This window comes from Neodiprion lecontei, chromosome 3 (genome assembly GCF_021901455.1).
Source record: "Neodiprion lecontei isolate iyNeoLeco1 chromosome 3, iyNeoLeco1.1, whole genome shotgun sequence".
Taxonomy (NCBI): Eukaryota; Metazoa; Arthropoda; class Insecta; order Hymenoptera; family Diprionidae; genus Neodiprion; species Neodiprion lecontei.
Window position 1 is genome coordinate 19,894,797 of NC_060262.1, and position 15,150 is coordinate 19,909,946.

Below are 15,150 nucleotides of genomic sequence, written 5' to 3' on the forward strand. Positions count from 1 at the left end.
CAACCAATGCGTGGCCCGTTGTTTGCTAAAATTCAATGCTCACGTACTGGAATCAGAGTGCGGCTGTTCACCAGGGCGACCAACGGTCATAAAAGTAACCTGATAAATTTTTACAGTTTTTGTTCGCAGTTGCGCCGAACAACGTAAACTGTTAAAATTTTTGTGGTTACATATTGGGACAATCTCTTGAAACTTGAAAATCAACTGCGCATGCGCGAGTTTTATCGGCTGTTCGCGCAGGATGGCCATCCCGAGTTTTCAGCTGTCAAACTGTTTCTGGCAGCGATGTAGTTGATACGAATGTTCGAGGTTAGAATCTCAAACAATTGAGGCAGTGACTCGAAAAGGTTTGGGAAGCATTTGTTATCGGGTCGGAAAGTTGATTCTTCAAAGAACGGTCGGAATTTAATGCTTATGCTCTTTGAAAATTCAATCGTACACATTTTGTGTACGTTGGCTCGCCTGCATCGCAGACAAGAATATCGCTGCGGAAAGATTTCGCCGACCAATGAGATTGAATTGTTTGGCGCATGCGCGGTTGATTTCCAAGTTTCAAGAGATTGTCTCGGTATATACAGCGGTGACCTGTCCTCTGAATTTATAACGGTTGGTCCTCCTGGCAAAACACAGCTCTCAGATCGTAACGCGTGCGCATTAAATTTTAGCAAACAAGGGAACGTGCAGTCGTTACAAAATCACTCTGTATACATGAATTGATTGGATCAATACATGTGTACTTTTTTTTTTATTGAAAATCACAAGTTTCGAAGCCTCTCATCTTTACTTTTGTTCTAAAAATGAAAAATTGAATATAATGTGTTTTCAACTAATATGTGAAATTTGATTTCGATCTTAAATTAATTAGGTTGTAATTTTTTTTTTTTAATTTCTCGAAAATACTTAAGTTGGTAAATAAAGAATTAAGTTGTGGGATATTCGAACTGACGGAAGTTTGAAATGTATTTCTTGAGTTTAATTTATACTGCCTGTATAATTTATTACCTGAAGTAAGCAGCAGTGCGGCAAGCAGTTTATTTTTCAAATATAGGTTTATATATATATATTTTAGGAGAAAAGTAGTTTTGAATTTTCATTAGGTTGCTACTCAATAAATTTGCCTACATCGATTTTTACTACCTTTGCATTAAAATGTTTTCGTCAGTCATCTTCAAACTACAAAATATTCACGATTCATCATCCGAAATGAAAAACTTGGATGTGTATAAAAACAGGATATCCATATATTCAATTAATCAGAATTAAAATTTGGCGAAAAGCATGGTAAATAGGCCTTGATGTAATTACACCGTGCGTTGAAAAGAAAAAAAATTTATCAAAGTGATGAAAATTTGTCTGTAAAACGGTAAAGTTGACGTGACATGGCGATTTAAATCTACACAATGTTTTGTTAATTGCAAAATTCCAACCAACTAAAAAATCGAGACCAATTTTTCTATCTACTTTCTTTTTTCTATCAATTTTCATCGATTATTGTTTTAATTGTCATTTCTCTTCTTCATTCAGTTTTTATCAATCAACTCTGCACAACGTTTCGTATGAAAAAAAATTCACCGATCAAGAGTTTAGAGTGGCAAAATTACTATAATTTCGTTACTAAACGTTGCAGCTGTCAAAAGTTACGATCAGAAATTGAGTTGATGTTTTGTTTTAGATTTTATCCGTGTGTAAAGTCTGTATAGATTTAATTTAACTTGTGTAAAGTTAAATTGAGACCGCGTCGATTTATGACTAGAAAGTTTTTCTGCGATGATTTATTTACTTTGCAGGCGGTTCGATGTAGGCGTAGAGTGTAATCGATTCGAATAATTGAGGCTTCCAGGCAAATTGGGAAAAGCCAGATTCGGTAACTTTTATGATTATTTCACAAGCAGGCGATTCTCCGGCAGAGAAAATGAAAAAATACATCGGACTCGTCAGAACAATTTTGTCACACACAAAAGTCATTTCAAACTTCCAACTCAGTGCATGGTAGGTAATAAATTTTTACCACAAAAACGTTTTATTTTTTGGTGCGAACATTTCCGAGGGAACGAAAATCTTTTCTAAATATATTTCTAACAGTATATTGCGCAATAAGAAGGCAAACTCGGTTTTTTCGGACCGAGTGTAAGTTTGCAATGTGAGTCGTAGTTGAGTCGAAGACGAATATTGCAAATACGTGAGGCAGTAAGTATGTTACACGTTATTTCACGAAATTGAGGTTAGGATCGCGTAATGTCAGATTTCTGTTCGCTAGCGCATGCGCGTAGTGCAGAAAATACCACTTTCAACTCCTAGGACTTAAAAGTAGGATTTTCTGTATTCCGCGCATGCGCAATCGCAGATTCACTCGACCGTCATAGAAACGGGTGCTTTGTGTACGGGAAAGAAGCATGGAAAAATGCTTAAAATATACTCACGTTGTATAAACGTCTTTGCCAACATTTTCCAGGGCTGGTTAGTCCTGCTAATACTGGTAGCCCTTAGGGCTCCGTAGGGATCAGTTTAGCTCATTTAATTCTTGTAAACGCACGTGCCTCCTCCAGATGTACGTTTAGCCTCAAGGTATACAACGTATGGGTCGTTCTGATAATTTTCGGTAAAAGACCCGGCATGCAAATTTCTATTTACCTCTTTGACTTTGACAACTTTTATCATGCCCCGAGAGTATCGGAGTTGAATGTAAACACCGAATTTCTCATTCTTTTCGATTACAAGAATTGCGAGAAGATTTATAAATTGAAACCCGGAACTCAGTGTTTCAATTCAGATCAATGCTTTCAGGGATTCAATTTTTTGTGTTTTGGTTCAGCAGATCATTTAGTTGACTAATTTTCATTACCCATCGGAATTCGATTATACATTAGATCGGGCTGTTTCATTAACATTTAAACGCCTGTCTTACTTTTCAAAAACCTTGGTACTAAAATCGCGTAATGCTTATTGTCGTTTTCCTCTCTTCTACAATTTTCACGCAATTAATTGACGAAAGAATTGCAGAACCTCCTGTTTTTATTTTTATTTTTTTTAATTACTAGAATCTGTTTAAAAAACAAATATTGAAACTATCTAGCAGAAAAATCTTGGCATGGAATTTATTTAACGCGAAATTTGTTGCTAGAAAATTCTCAACTTGAAATCTGATCTCTTCTTGAATTGTCGGTAATGAATGACGATGAAGATTTGAAACTTGTCAAACTCATGAAACGGATCAGATAGATTTCTAAATTCCAGATCATTTACAATGAATCTCGGTGGTTTTCTGAGAGTATCAGAAACGTTTTCATAGATCAACGTCACGCGAATAAATCTTTTTACTTTGTAACGGATGCAAAAATAGCAGTACTAAATTAAATTTTGAAACAAAACCGAAGCAAATAAATATATGCGTATATGTGCAGATTCGTGATCGCATAAAAAGCTCGAAACACACAGCTTTCGAAGAGTTAAAATCGACGAGGATCTCATCGAAGCACTTGCTCAAAATTTAGGTAAATTGGCCGAAATAGCTGGAGTCAAAATTTTTGCTTTTTTCAAAAATCTCGGTCCTGAAATTTTAAGGAATCGCCTATACGAAGGTAGAGATTTGAACGTAATATATTATGCAGTTGAAGCCTCTCTGTATCCGCCGCGTTGCTCGTGCCTCTGTTTCTCCATATTTTATTGGTTCTGGTTGCGCTCGGCCAATTCCCTCGAACATTCCATGAACATCACCGCGGGTAATGGGAAAAATAATCGTTGGCTCCACGGCCTTTGGGTGGAAACTGTGAAATAATGCATCGTTTCAATTCCCACCTGCAGTGATTTTGGTAATCAGCCAGCCGCTGGATATTCCTTGCGAATTTCACGTCGGTTTGCCACCGTTTCGCGTTAAGCAGAAATATCGCTGCCTGACAAAAATAAAAGTTGACGGAGGTTGACGGAAATCGGTCGTGAAGGCATTTCAACGCTCGAAATTGGCGGAAATTGAAAGAGTTATTGTTGAAAAGTTATTCCCTCGACGCTGTCAATTCCGAGCAGAAAATTCTGCGCTTTCAGAAAAGGTTGGTCTCCGTATTTGGAGTTTGATCGGTTTACTATTTACGAAGTCAATATTAGCTCATCACTTCTGATACCGTTATATTGAAAATGTTATTTATTGATAATATCAGCATCAGTTTCATTTCGCTTTTAATTACTATAATTTTGTTCACATTAATTGCCGTATTTGACGTAGCGACTTACGATTAGTATCTTTGATAATTACTCATACCGTTGATTTAGTGCCAATTAATTTAATTTAATAATTGCCAATAATTCAATCACAGTGGTTAGAGAACATATTTGAAACAGACAGGCGGAGATGTAAATTACAATTTTCACAGTATCGATGTCACCGTCACATCGTATTAACATTTATACAGAGATATCAAAGGGGCGAAACAGACCTTTTACTTCAACGTGTACAATGTACATACTCCCGTTTCATTGGCAAAACGTTGTATACGTTTAAAATACTCCGCTGAATGGGTGGAAGGGGTAAACAAATTTTCCATACTAAATGGAAACACCCAGCGTAATTGGATCTGTCGAATCTCCGACGGTGTGCAGATCGCTGTTTTGCTTTTACTGCCGATTGTTGTAAAAATTAAATTATACGGTGAATAAATGTGTTTTGAAAATGTTATTTTTTCATGATCAAAAAGCGTGGATCAAAGACTGAACCTTTGAATCGACTGCTAGGCTAATATTTTGTTAAACAAATTGGAAGAGAATAATTAATGAGAATGCACGTAGAGTACCAGAATCGTTGCTGCATATATAAATTTTTCCGCGGGTGGTTTAAATTGTTTTCGAAACCGTAGGATAAACTTTCAAGAAAAATAACGGATGTCGAGGAATCGGATCTGGTTAAGTTAACACACACAGCTTCTCGTATTATTCAAACATATTGCCGGAAGTAATAGCCAAGTAGGCCAATTAATAAACTCGTGTACAGGTAGCGAAAAGTGAACCTGCAAATATCAGGTCTTCAATCTACATTGTATGCATCGTTGCAGGTAAATTTGACTCGCAATTGTAGCGGCGGAGTCGCGTGTGATTTTAATTAACGCATAATTCTTTGGTTAATAACTAAGCAGGCGCAGCTGCTCCGACAGGTGGGAGGTAATTGCCTGGATGCAGTTGCATCACATGCGCGTGAATACAATGCACTTTGACGATATTACCTCGACGCGATACGGACAGACCTGCGATTCATAAAGTGGTTTTTGATTTTCAATCCAATGAGCGTCGGTTGCGGAGATATTGCGATTTGAAATTTTTGGATTTTCGGGCGGGTTTTGGCTCGTGTTTAGAGAATGTGGAGCAGAGCGATTCAGAAAAGGGCCTGTTTTTCAGATTTCGCTCTTATCCGAGGTTCTTACACTTTTCTACTAAAAAATGGCTCACGCAAGAAGGCTGGGTTAAATTTTTTTATTTCTCTCTTCTTGTAATAATAATTTGATGAGACGGTATTTAATATTGGATCACATTCCTCCGCTTTCGCGTGAGTTCTTATTCACTATGAAGCCAGAAGAGTAATAAAGAGCAGTGAAAATTTTCGCTTCAGCCGATTGCATAGTTTAAGGTCCACAGTTTTCGGTTTTGAAATGAACAGAATTATGCGTCATGTTTTCAAACGTAAAATTAAGATTTACTCTGATATTCTGACCTCGTTGGACTCTTTTTTCCCTTTTCCGTACTACTAGAACTTTTTTCAAAAATTACTTCATCACCCGAAGAAGTTTTTGGCGCATGCACAAACCTGTAAGAGTAAGTAAAGTTTGAAAATAGAACTTATATGACTAAAAAACAACTCAATTTGGTATTCCAATAATTACTATTCAGGTCACTTGACACAGCCGACAGAATTAGGTAGTACAAGTGAATTCGCAAATTCCGGTAAACTTTTTATATCCTATTACAATGGCGCAGGTACTCAAGATATTTTCTGGCGTTGTACCAATTATGCAAACCATTGCTTTGAAAGGATCGCTGTAATACCGTTACTCACTTTCGGTAACTTTCCTTGAAAAAATGGGAACTTTGAATAACGTCTTTTCAAATACAGTGTAATTTATTTTAAAGCTCACAATCCGCATGCGGTGTTATTGAAAACCGAAGCAGCCTGCAATCTTCGCAAAAAATTTCACCTCCCAATTTTTGCTGCTCATTCGAAGCAGACCGACGTTTTGTCGATTCTTTTTAAAAAGCACAAACTCTTTTGGCTCTTCACTGATCTAATTGGCCGCTGGTTTAAATTTTGAAGAATGTACAGATTCTTTTCACCGGAAAATAAATGGAACACTTCTCTTCAATACCTTAGCGAAATAACTCAGCCTTCCGAATTATTGCGAAATTTGATTTGGGAATTTAGAAGGCTTAACAACACAATACATGTGATGTAAGTCTGGTAATCCAGATACCTGCCTCCTATTTTTACTTTCACTTTTTGGACCATCCTTGTAAAGTTTTTTTCTTCTCCCCCTTGCCGGGACAGAGATTGTTGAATAATGAAACGCTAACAGAGGATAAAGGAAGCGCCGGAAAAGCTCCTTGCGCTTCGATCACATCGCTGAATTATTCACCCGTCCTTCGAGGAATGTAAAACAACGACTTCGGACCCGAGGATAAGTATAATATTCGAAGACGTCTTTTCCGCTGATTTTTTGGTAATTCTTTTCATTCTCCGCTTTGTCCTTGTGACGCTGTGAACTTACGTGCAAAACGAGTACTCGTTCAGTAACTATGTTATATTAGTATCTTTTCATAAATTTGGGCCGAGGGATTTATAATGAGGGTTTGAATTTATAATTTGTTTGAAGTTTAGGTATTTTGTTTTTTGGTATAACTTGACTAAGCGGGGTTTAAAAAATGATATATCTTGTCAACTTTGATATTTCAGTAGCCCACGGAAACGCGATCGGAACAGAAAAAAATGGACAAGTTATAATTTAGAAATAATAAATTCCTCCGATGACGGATTATATATTACGAAGGCGACAAGTATTTCATTTGCATATTCTGTTCAATACACGATCTGCGTCACTCGGATTTTCCGCACGATTTTCACCTTGTTGAATCGCCTCTCTCGAAATTGGATCACAGCATCGAATTTAGGGCTTTACTCCTGCAGTCCGGTATAATTATTTTATATATGACGTGCCGACGATGCGTCAACCGCGGAAATCGCTTCGGATTTTCTCGGATCATTATCCCTCGTGTCGAAATAATTTTTCGATAAACTATCGACGCGTATTCGACGGTGGATATTTATTAAATGAAAATTTTGAATTATTTCTGAACTTGGCAAAAGAACGTTTCGTCAAATATTTTCCGATTTTACACCCGGAATCAAACGAACATCCGCAATAGATTCGCAATTTACGGTGTGCGATATTAAAAGCCGAATGAAAGGCTTTTCGGACTGGAAAATTTCAATCTCGTCATATTCATCACAGTTTCGCACAAACGAACAGTAATTTTGGCACAAAAATTATATTGGAAAAAAGTTATTTCTTCTCTTTTTAAATTCTATTCTGACAATTTGGCGGATAGTTTTTTCTTCAAATCTTCCACTGTTCCTACAATAAACAGAGCGCAATAAAAATAATTATCGTTCATTAATGAGAAATTTTTAGAAAATATTGAAAGTGTGGTGGTTTCGTTTTCGATCAACGTCACTACAAAACTTGTAAAGAAAAGTTTTTCTGTGTGAAAAAAGCGTTTTCTATTTTATACAAACTTCGAAAGTGTTACAGGTTAATGGTTCATGTTGCAGAAAAACGATTAAATGAAAGGTATTAATCTTGGAACGGATAAACTCGCTTCCAAAAACTCAACAGTTTGTCTCTGAACCAAGCTTGAAATGTGTTAAAGCTACAAAAATTTACAATATGGCGATAACCTTATTTCACATTTTATTATTTTTTCGACGTTATTCCGAAAGCATTTTTCATTCGTGTAAGGATAAAAAAAATTTATCGACGCTAAGAAAATCGTTCAACGCGTTTATACTAGAATAAATCATTTTCTCGATGCATAAAGTCTGTAGATTTATTTTGCGTTTCTACAATTTTGCAAACGACACCGTCGAGGAGACAGAATTATTGGCTTTCAGCGATATATAGACATCTTTTTTGAACTTTACTCATAGTCTGATGAATTTCTTGTACAAAATACAAGGAATATAGTTGTTAAAAGTTTCGTGCAATTTAAGATGTAACTTTTTCTTTTATAAATTTTTGAGTTCATACAACATTTTTTAGACTTTGTATTAATAAGGTGGTGTGAAATTTGAAAAATTTAGGCTTGTTTTGAGTCGAATTCAACAATACCTCGAACATTTTTAACCACTTGCGTGGTAAATATTAAAATGGTAAGATATTCGCAGATATTCTTACAGTTCGCTAATTAGAACGAAAATTGATTCTTCATTTATTATGTTTGATTTTGTTTCTTTATTTTTTATATTTATGTTGTTCTTTTCTATTATTACCTGGAATCCTTCATCATTCTCGCGTGTAATTATCTTCTACTCAATTATAACATTTTTTTTTTTTTTTTTACCAATATGCAGATAGTGTGAGAAATAAATTTGAATTTTAGTGACTCCTATTTGTTCGTACATTTCTCAGTATTCATGTTTGACATTTTGTCTTGATTTTATACAGTTAAGAATAACAGAAAAGAAAAGATTCAACTTGTTACATGCAGCCAGAAGACAATGTGCTCGAGATGTCAAATTGAACCCCATCGAATCCCTAAAAATGAGATAAATTGAAAATTTCGCCTAAAATTTTTCCATGTACGGTCACGATGAATAATCAATTTTTTCAAATTCCAATCCAAATAACGAATTTCCTCCCAATTAAATATTCGCTTATTCAAATCTTTTTAACAGATATCACAGCATCTTTGGAGAGGAGTGTCTGGAGAAGGTCGAAGAAAATTTTTTTTCTTGATCTTGATATTTGCATTAGAGCGCAAGGCGTATGTACGATTAAAAATGAAATCTTACTCTTAGCTTTTACGCTGCCTATTTCCGGTAAAAGTAGAGGGGTGACCGAGCCGAGGTTGCACTGATCTGAAATGCAGATACCCTTGGCCTGGATCCTCGAGAAGACTTCGCTGCTCGCGTTCTCGTCAAAAGCGAGATCGAAATCCCTTGTGAATAGCCCCGCGCATCGTGGAATAAGTCTCTTGAGTCGCTCTCTCTCTTTCTTCAACATTCTGGGTAAAAAAGCGCTACCGCGGCCTCTTCACTCACTTAACTGATACCGAAGCGGCAAGGAATATATTCTGAATGATTTAACACCGCAAACGAGGTCCAGGGGATGCAGGAAATTTCGTTTTTAGGGGTCTAATACCAGGAAAAGCATGATTTTTTCAATCGTCGTGCTGTTTTCAACCTTCGAAACATTATACAAGCTTGCAGGTCTCGGAAGATTTTCATCTCGGAGAAGAGTTGAGATTTTTAATTTCAAGTTCTAAATCATCGATGTGTGAAAACTCCATATTGATTTCGCCGTCTTCGATCCCGTAGAAAAGTTTTCAACTTCGCTATCAGAGAAATTTTCAGGTTTCAGACAATTTAGTCGAACTTTTACATTAGCGATCTTGGAAAATACAAATTTTTTCGCCCAATGCTTTTGAAAAGAATTCAGAAATCCTTGTAAGTAAGTCCGAAATTTATAAGGGTGAAGGGACAATCCTTTGATTCTTACCTTTTGAGTACGTTTCGCGCAAAAAAAGACATAGTCTCGAAAAAGAAGTATAAGTACTTTGTTTTTAATCCAGGTCGATCTACAAAAACGTTTCTGAAATCTATACGAACTTTCAAGAGCAGATTGTGTTATATTGGCATCAGGTAGAGTTGGATTGACATCAGATAGTGTTAGAATGACATCCTGTTACAGTATTAAATCGATATCAAACGGAGAGTCTACCGTATGAGGTTGACATCGAATTACAGTGTTAGATCGATATAATATAATACCAGATTTACATTAGATCGCGTTACATTTGTAAAACTGATACCAGATAGTGTCAGATTGGCATCAGATCGTGTTAAATTGACATCAGATTAAAGTCTTATATCGTTACAATAGATAGTATCATATTAACGTCAGTCGGTCGTGTATTTACATAAAATAGTATCATAATTAATGGATTGGCTCTAAATTATGGTTAACGAAATTTGACGCCGCACGTTTTTCTTGCAGTGTAAGAATGATAAACGAAGTGTCAGCATTAAATATCTGTATGAATTCTTCTGATTCCAGCACTGTTTCGCCATCTCGTATCGTCGAGAAAATCAGCGTCAATACGAGCTTCGGGCAGCCACGGAAACGGATTGCCGTTTGTGGATAGACGCCATCCGTGAAGCAAGGTAAGGGGATCTTGAGGTGTTTACCACGTTGCGGCGTACACGTGAACTCAGAATCCGTGTGTAAGCACATCATATTCGATCTGTAAAGATTGTTCAGCCATCAGAAAATTCGCCTTGAATTTGTTGTGTCTCGCTGCTCAATTCGGTAGAAAAAAAACAGTCGCTTTTCGTTCCCATGGCTCGAGAAGCTCTGTTAAGCTGGTATGGAAACCGTAATGCCTTTATTTTCTTTGTTCCTGGAGGCAGACGGTCGACCCGATATAAGAGAAAAAAAAAAAGAAAAAAAAACGAAAAAGGACAGAAGCGGGCTAAACATTTTGTCGAAACAATTTACTCTCTGTTTCAGTCTGAACGAATCTTTCCCGACTATTCCCGCGATTTGGGTGCAGCTTTGCGTGCGTATTCGTCGATCCCACATTATATTCACCCGATCGGCCTCAGGCTGTATTGAAACTGGTTTGTTGTATTTAATATTAAAACAAAATAGCGCCTCGTACCGGCCTGGTTAATTACTTCATTAAATTGCGAGCGTGATCAAAATTCGCAGGATTCGGTAATTGAACGGTTTTCATGATTGTTTAAGCGGAGAGCAGAAAATTGTCGAATCGAATTACCCTGGTCTCAGAACGAGGGCTGGTTGATTGCTAATTACGATATTTCACGGTGGCAATTAATATTGTCGAAATATCGGGATGAGCTATGGTCCAATTCAAAATTTACTGTAATTGGTACGATTATTTTTGTGACGGTCCAATTTGCAATCCGCCGTGAACTGCGTACCGTAATGCACAGATTTCTCGTACAGCCCTAATTCGCGAAGCGTTCTCGATGATCATGATAATGAAACTTCAAGAAGGTGGATAGTTCAGGCTTTCGCGGCTGAAGATGCGAAGTGTTGTGCCAAGTTGTTCGTGTACAAGGCTCGGGCGCGCCTTCTTTGTATCTACACAGAGCTTAGTCGTCAAAAATGTTCAACGACATTCTACGATACGATGTCTAATCATCGTTTTATCAACTTTTGTAAAAACAAACATATTTACTTGGAAAACTTGGTAGATTTTATTTTATTTATCTTACTACAACTTTGAATTTTGCATTTTCATCGTTTCATCGTTGAAAAAAAATGTTCTACGAGCACATAGTGTTCATTTTTGGAGTTAGTTGATAATGTTTATTGCGATGGGTGTCAAACGACGGCTACTTTTTTCGCACTACGACTGTGTCCAATTCCAATTCAGTGTATCTATTCGCTCTAAACTCAGTTTATCTCTAGCGTTGAAAAATAGTATACATGCAAAAGTACTTTTCGATCAGGGTGCTTGAAACCGTGAAATCGAAACTCCTGTTCGGAACCGCGATACCAAGTGAGTGGAGACGTGCTTTCAGCTTGAAGAAGAAGCCTTTACCATCCAACCGAACTATAAGTTACACGAAATTTCGAAGAGGCCGTTAAAGCTAGCACTCGCAGTGACTCTGGGAAGGCACTTTGAGTTTGTACTGGCGTCGCAACCACGTATAAAGCATAACGTCCAATATCCATGGAGCATTATTTTGGGGGTGGCCTAAATAATGTACGTACACGTAAAGCGTGCTTTATAGGCTTCCATCGAAATTGGTCTGGTGTGGCTGTTCTCTGAATCCCAAGCTACACCTTGCGGTTCCCATGAAATTCCGGCATTCAATACTTGGGCTTCCAAGCTACGTGTGGCTTGTAGTGTACCGGGAGGAATCGGACAAACTTAGCAAACCGAGTTACCGGCTGAGCATGCGCAGAATAATTGAGCTTTATTGGTCGGTGAGATCGCGCGCCGGTTAATATCTTCGTATGCAAAGCAGGGCAGCCAACTTACTCAAAACAGAGTATGAGACGTCAAACCCACTAGCGTCGAGTAGCGAATTGAAATTATGTTGTCATGGTGACGCGTAGCAGTCATCAGTCGTCAGTTCGTTGACAATAACAGTTTGCCAAGCTTTCTCGAATTACTCCATCAACCGTTCGAGATCTGCCTTCGGTAAAAAAATGAGCATCACTTTCATAACCTTTACAAGATGCGTTTGACGGCTGATGCGTGGGTTGGTCAGCCTGCATCGAAATTCGACAAGGCTCGCGCATGCGCAGTCGAACGCTCAGTCTGCTAGATTCTGCTCTTGATTGTTCCCCTTTGGTATAATGCGCTTAATTCATGCGCTTTCAAATATTAAAATATTTCACTGCTATTAATTCTCTTGTTGCTTTAAAGTGAACAAGAGCTCACACGAAACCAGAGGAATGTGAGCCGATATTAAATACTGTCACATCGATTTATTATTAGAAGAAGAGAGAAATATTTTAATATTTGAAAGTTAAAAGAATTAGTTCTTACGAATATTCGACATATATTTTTCGGTAGTAAAAAGAATCACGCACATCTTAAGTTTTACAAAAACTTTTGTTACGTCGTACAAAACGTAGCCACCGACGGATTTAACGATATCTCAATTTTAAAGTTCCCAAACCTAGAATGTTTGGAAATTTCAACGTCGTTAAGATCGTAGTAAAAATGTTTACAGCCCAGCCCTACGCGTGTACTATATTTTAGTGGAAAAGTGTAATAATCTCGGAGAAGAGCGAAATCTAAGACAAAGACCCTTTTCTGAACTGCCCTACTCTACATACTCTAAGCGTGAGCCGAAACCCGCACGAAAATCCAAAAATTTCAAATCGAGATATCTATCTATTGTAAGTAGTTTTTTACTTCAGTACTTTGGACTTGAAAAGTAAAAATCACTGGTCATAGAAAGTGGTTAATTGTTTTTCTCCTACTGATAGTATGAAGACAAAAATTCATTCTAGACAAATTGTAATCTCATCAATGAATCCATTATTGATATCGGCAATTATTTTCAGCCGTAACAACGAAAGTCGTAATGAGTAGGATTATTTTTTTGTTTTCCAGTATTCAACATGATTTGATCGACCGTAAAATATACCAAAAAACGATCAAGTCAAATATTTCACAAATTCACAGTTAAAAATCAATCAATTGTGATATTTCAATACGATTTTCTTTAACTGATTCTATTTTGGACAGTAATCGCTTTTCATCGTATTTTTTGTTTATTGAAACGAATTCGAATTCATAAAAAAACGTTTGCCTTTGTTCAAAATTCAAATTAGGCTCATTCCATGTTTGTAAAAGATCAATTTAATACTCGGGCTTAATTGTGACATTTATTTTTTTAGACGTGATGTGTAATATACGTGCGTTTCTTTAATGATGGCCCCAATGGTCGATTCGAAGCGCTGAAAAATACGCTGTACAGATTCTCAATTTTCCAGTGGCTTCGTTTAGAGAAGAAAAAAGGAGAAAAAGCGAAGCATAACCTTGTCAACTTGTTGAGCATTCTCACGTGTAAAATGCGTAAAATTCTTTGCGTTAAATATGCTAAAAATAGAACCGCAGGGGGAAGGTGAATTCAATTTGCGATTCCGTTTTTAGCTACACGAGACAGCTAACAAGGGATGCGGGTGTTTCCCGATAATTAATAATTTATCGTGACAGAGTGTCTTTAAAAAAAATTAAACAAATGCCTCCGTTAGTCGTGGTCGACATGCTTTGACGAGGAAACAGATATTTGAAGGAATCAAATAATAACCGACTGCAATGTATCACGATACAGTATTTGAATACACATGACAATTGACCGTAAGTTTTCTGACTTACATTTCTAAAGGTTCTGTATTCAAGCTTAATTTCAGCGCACGCTTAATTTTTCACCATTATTGGTATTCCACACATTAAAAGAATAGACAATTACGGAAATCGAAAACGGAACTTGTCCAAATCGACAATTTCTATCAAAATTCTGGTAAAAAATAAACAAAAATTGGTGCGTGTACTTATGTACGCGCGTGAGAAGTTATACTTCTTTGGCATCATTAAAAAACAATAAAACAAATAACGGATGTCTTACATTATATTTAAATAATCTATTAAATTTTTGTCACGAACTTTTTATTAAATGTTCTATTAAATTTATTTCTTTATTTTGTAAATATTAAAAAACCAATAATAAATATTCAACATTGATAATTTAATAATATTTAGTATTAATTATATTAAATAATGATATTTTAATTTATATCAATAAATAATACATACGGATAACTAACCTCAATTATATTGGAGCACTTGAAAAAGTATTTTAGCACAATTTTTTCACTAATATTCACAAATTTTTCGAGACTTAATGAATTCGGTTGAGTGGGCAACTTCATCCTGTTAATTTTGTGTTACAGTGATGCGCGCGCATCTTGAAATTTCACTCTCATCAGTTTTTCATAACGCGCCTAAAGAAGTATAACTTCAAAAACAAAACATAATATATAAGACATGCACTGTCAATTTTCGTCCAAGTCGTCCCGAGGGAAAAATACAATAGCAAATATTTCAGTACCTCCTTTCTCCCCTCGCATTTAAAAGTCGATTATTCGCGCATCTTTTCGAATCGAAAGAACAAAGGCGCTAGTCTCTCTGTTTAGTTTTTCGCTTAAATTGTCTGGTCTTTTTTATCTAGTTATATTTAGTTTTATTTCGTTTTAATTATTTATTTATTCATTTATGCAATTTTTCTTTCTTTTACTTATTTTTTCACCCACTTAACAACTCGTCGATGCATTCATCTATTCATTTATTTTTTATTTCTCATTTTTATTTTTCATTTTATCCATTCATTTATTTAGTTACTTATTTATTTCT

General features: G+C 36.3%; 1 protein-coding gene across 1 annotated transcript in view; it reads left to right on the forward strand.

The window, feature by feature from the left end:
* LOC107222865 (ras-specific guanine nucleotide-releasing factor 2-like) overlaps positions 1 to 15,150 on the forward strand; it is a 113,429-nt gene that overhangs the window by 47,637 nt on the left and 50,642 nt on the right. Inside the window, exon 4 of the mRNA XM_015662387.2 lies at positions 10,305 to 10,411. Within this exon, the coding sequence (XP_015517873.2) occupies positions 10,305 to 10,411 (107 nt within the window). The remainder of the gene's footprint in view (positions 1 to 10,304; positions 10,412 to 15,150) is intronic.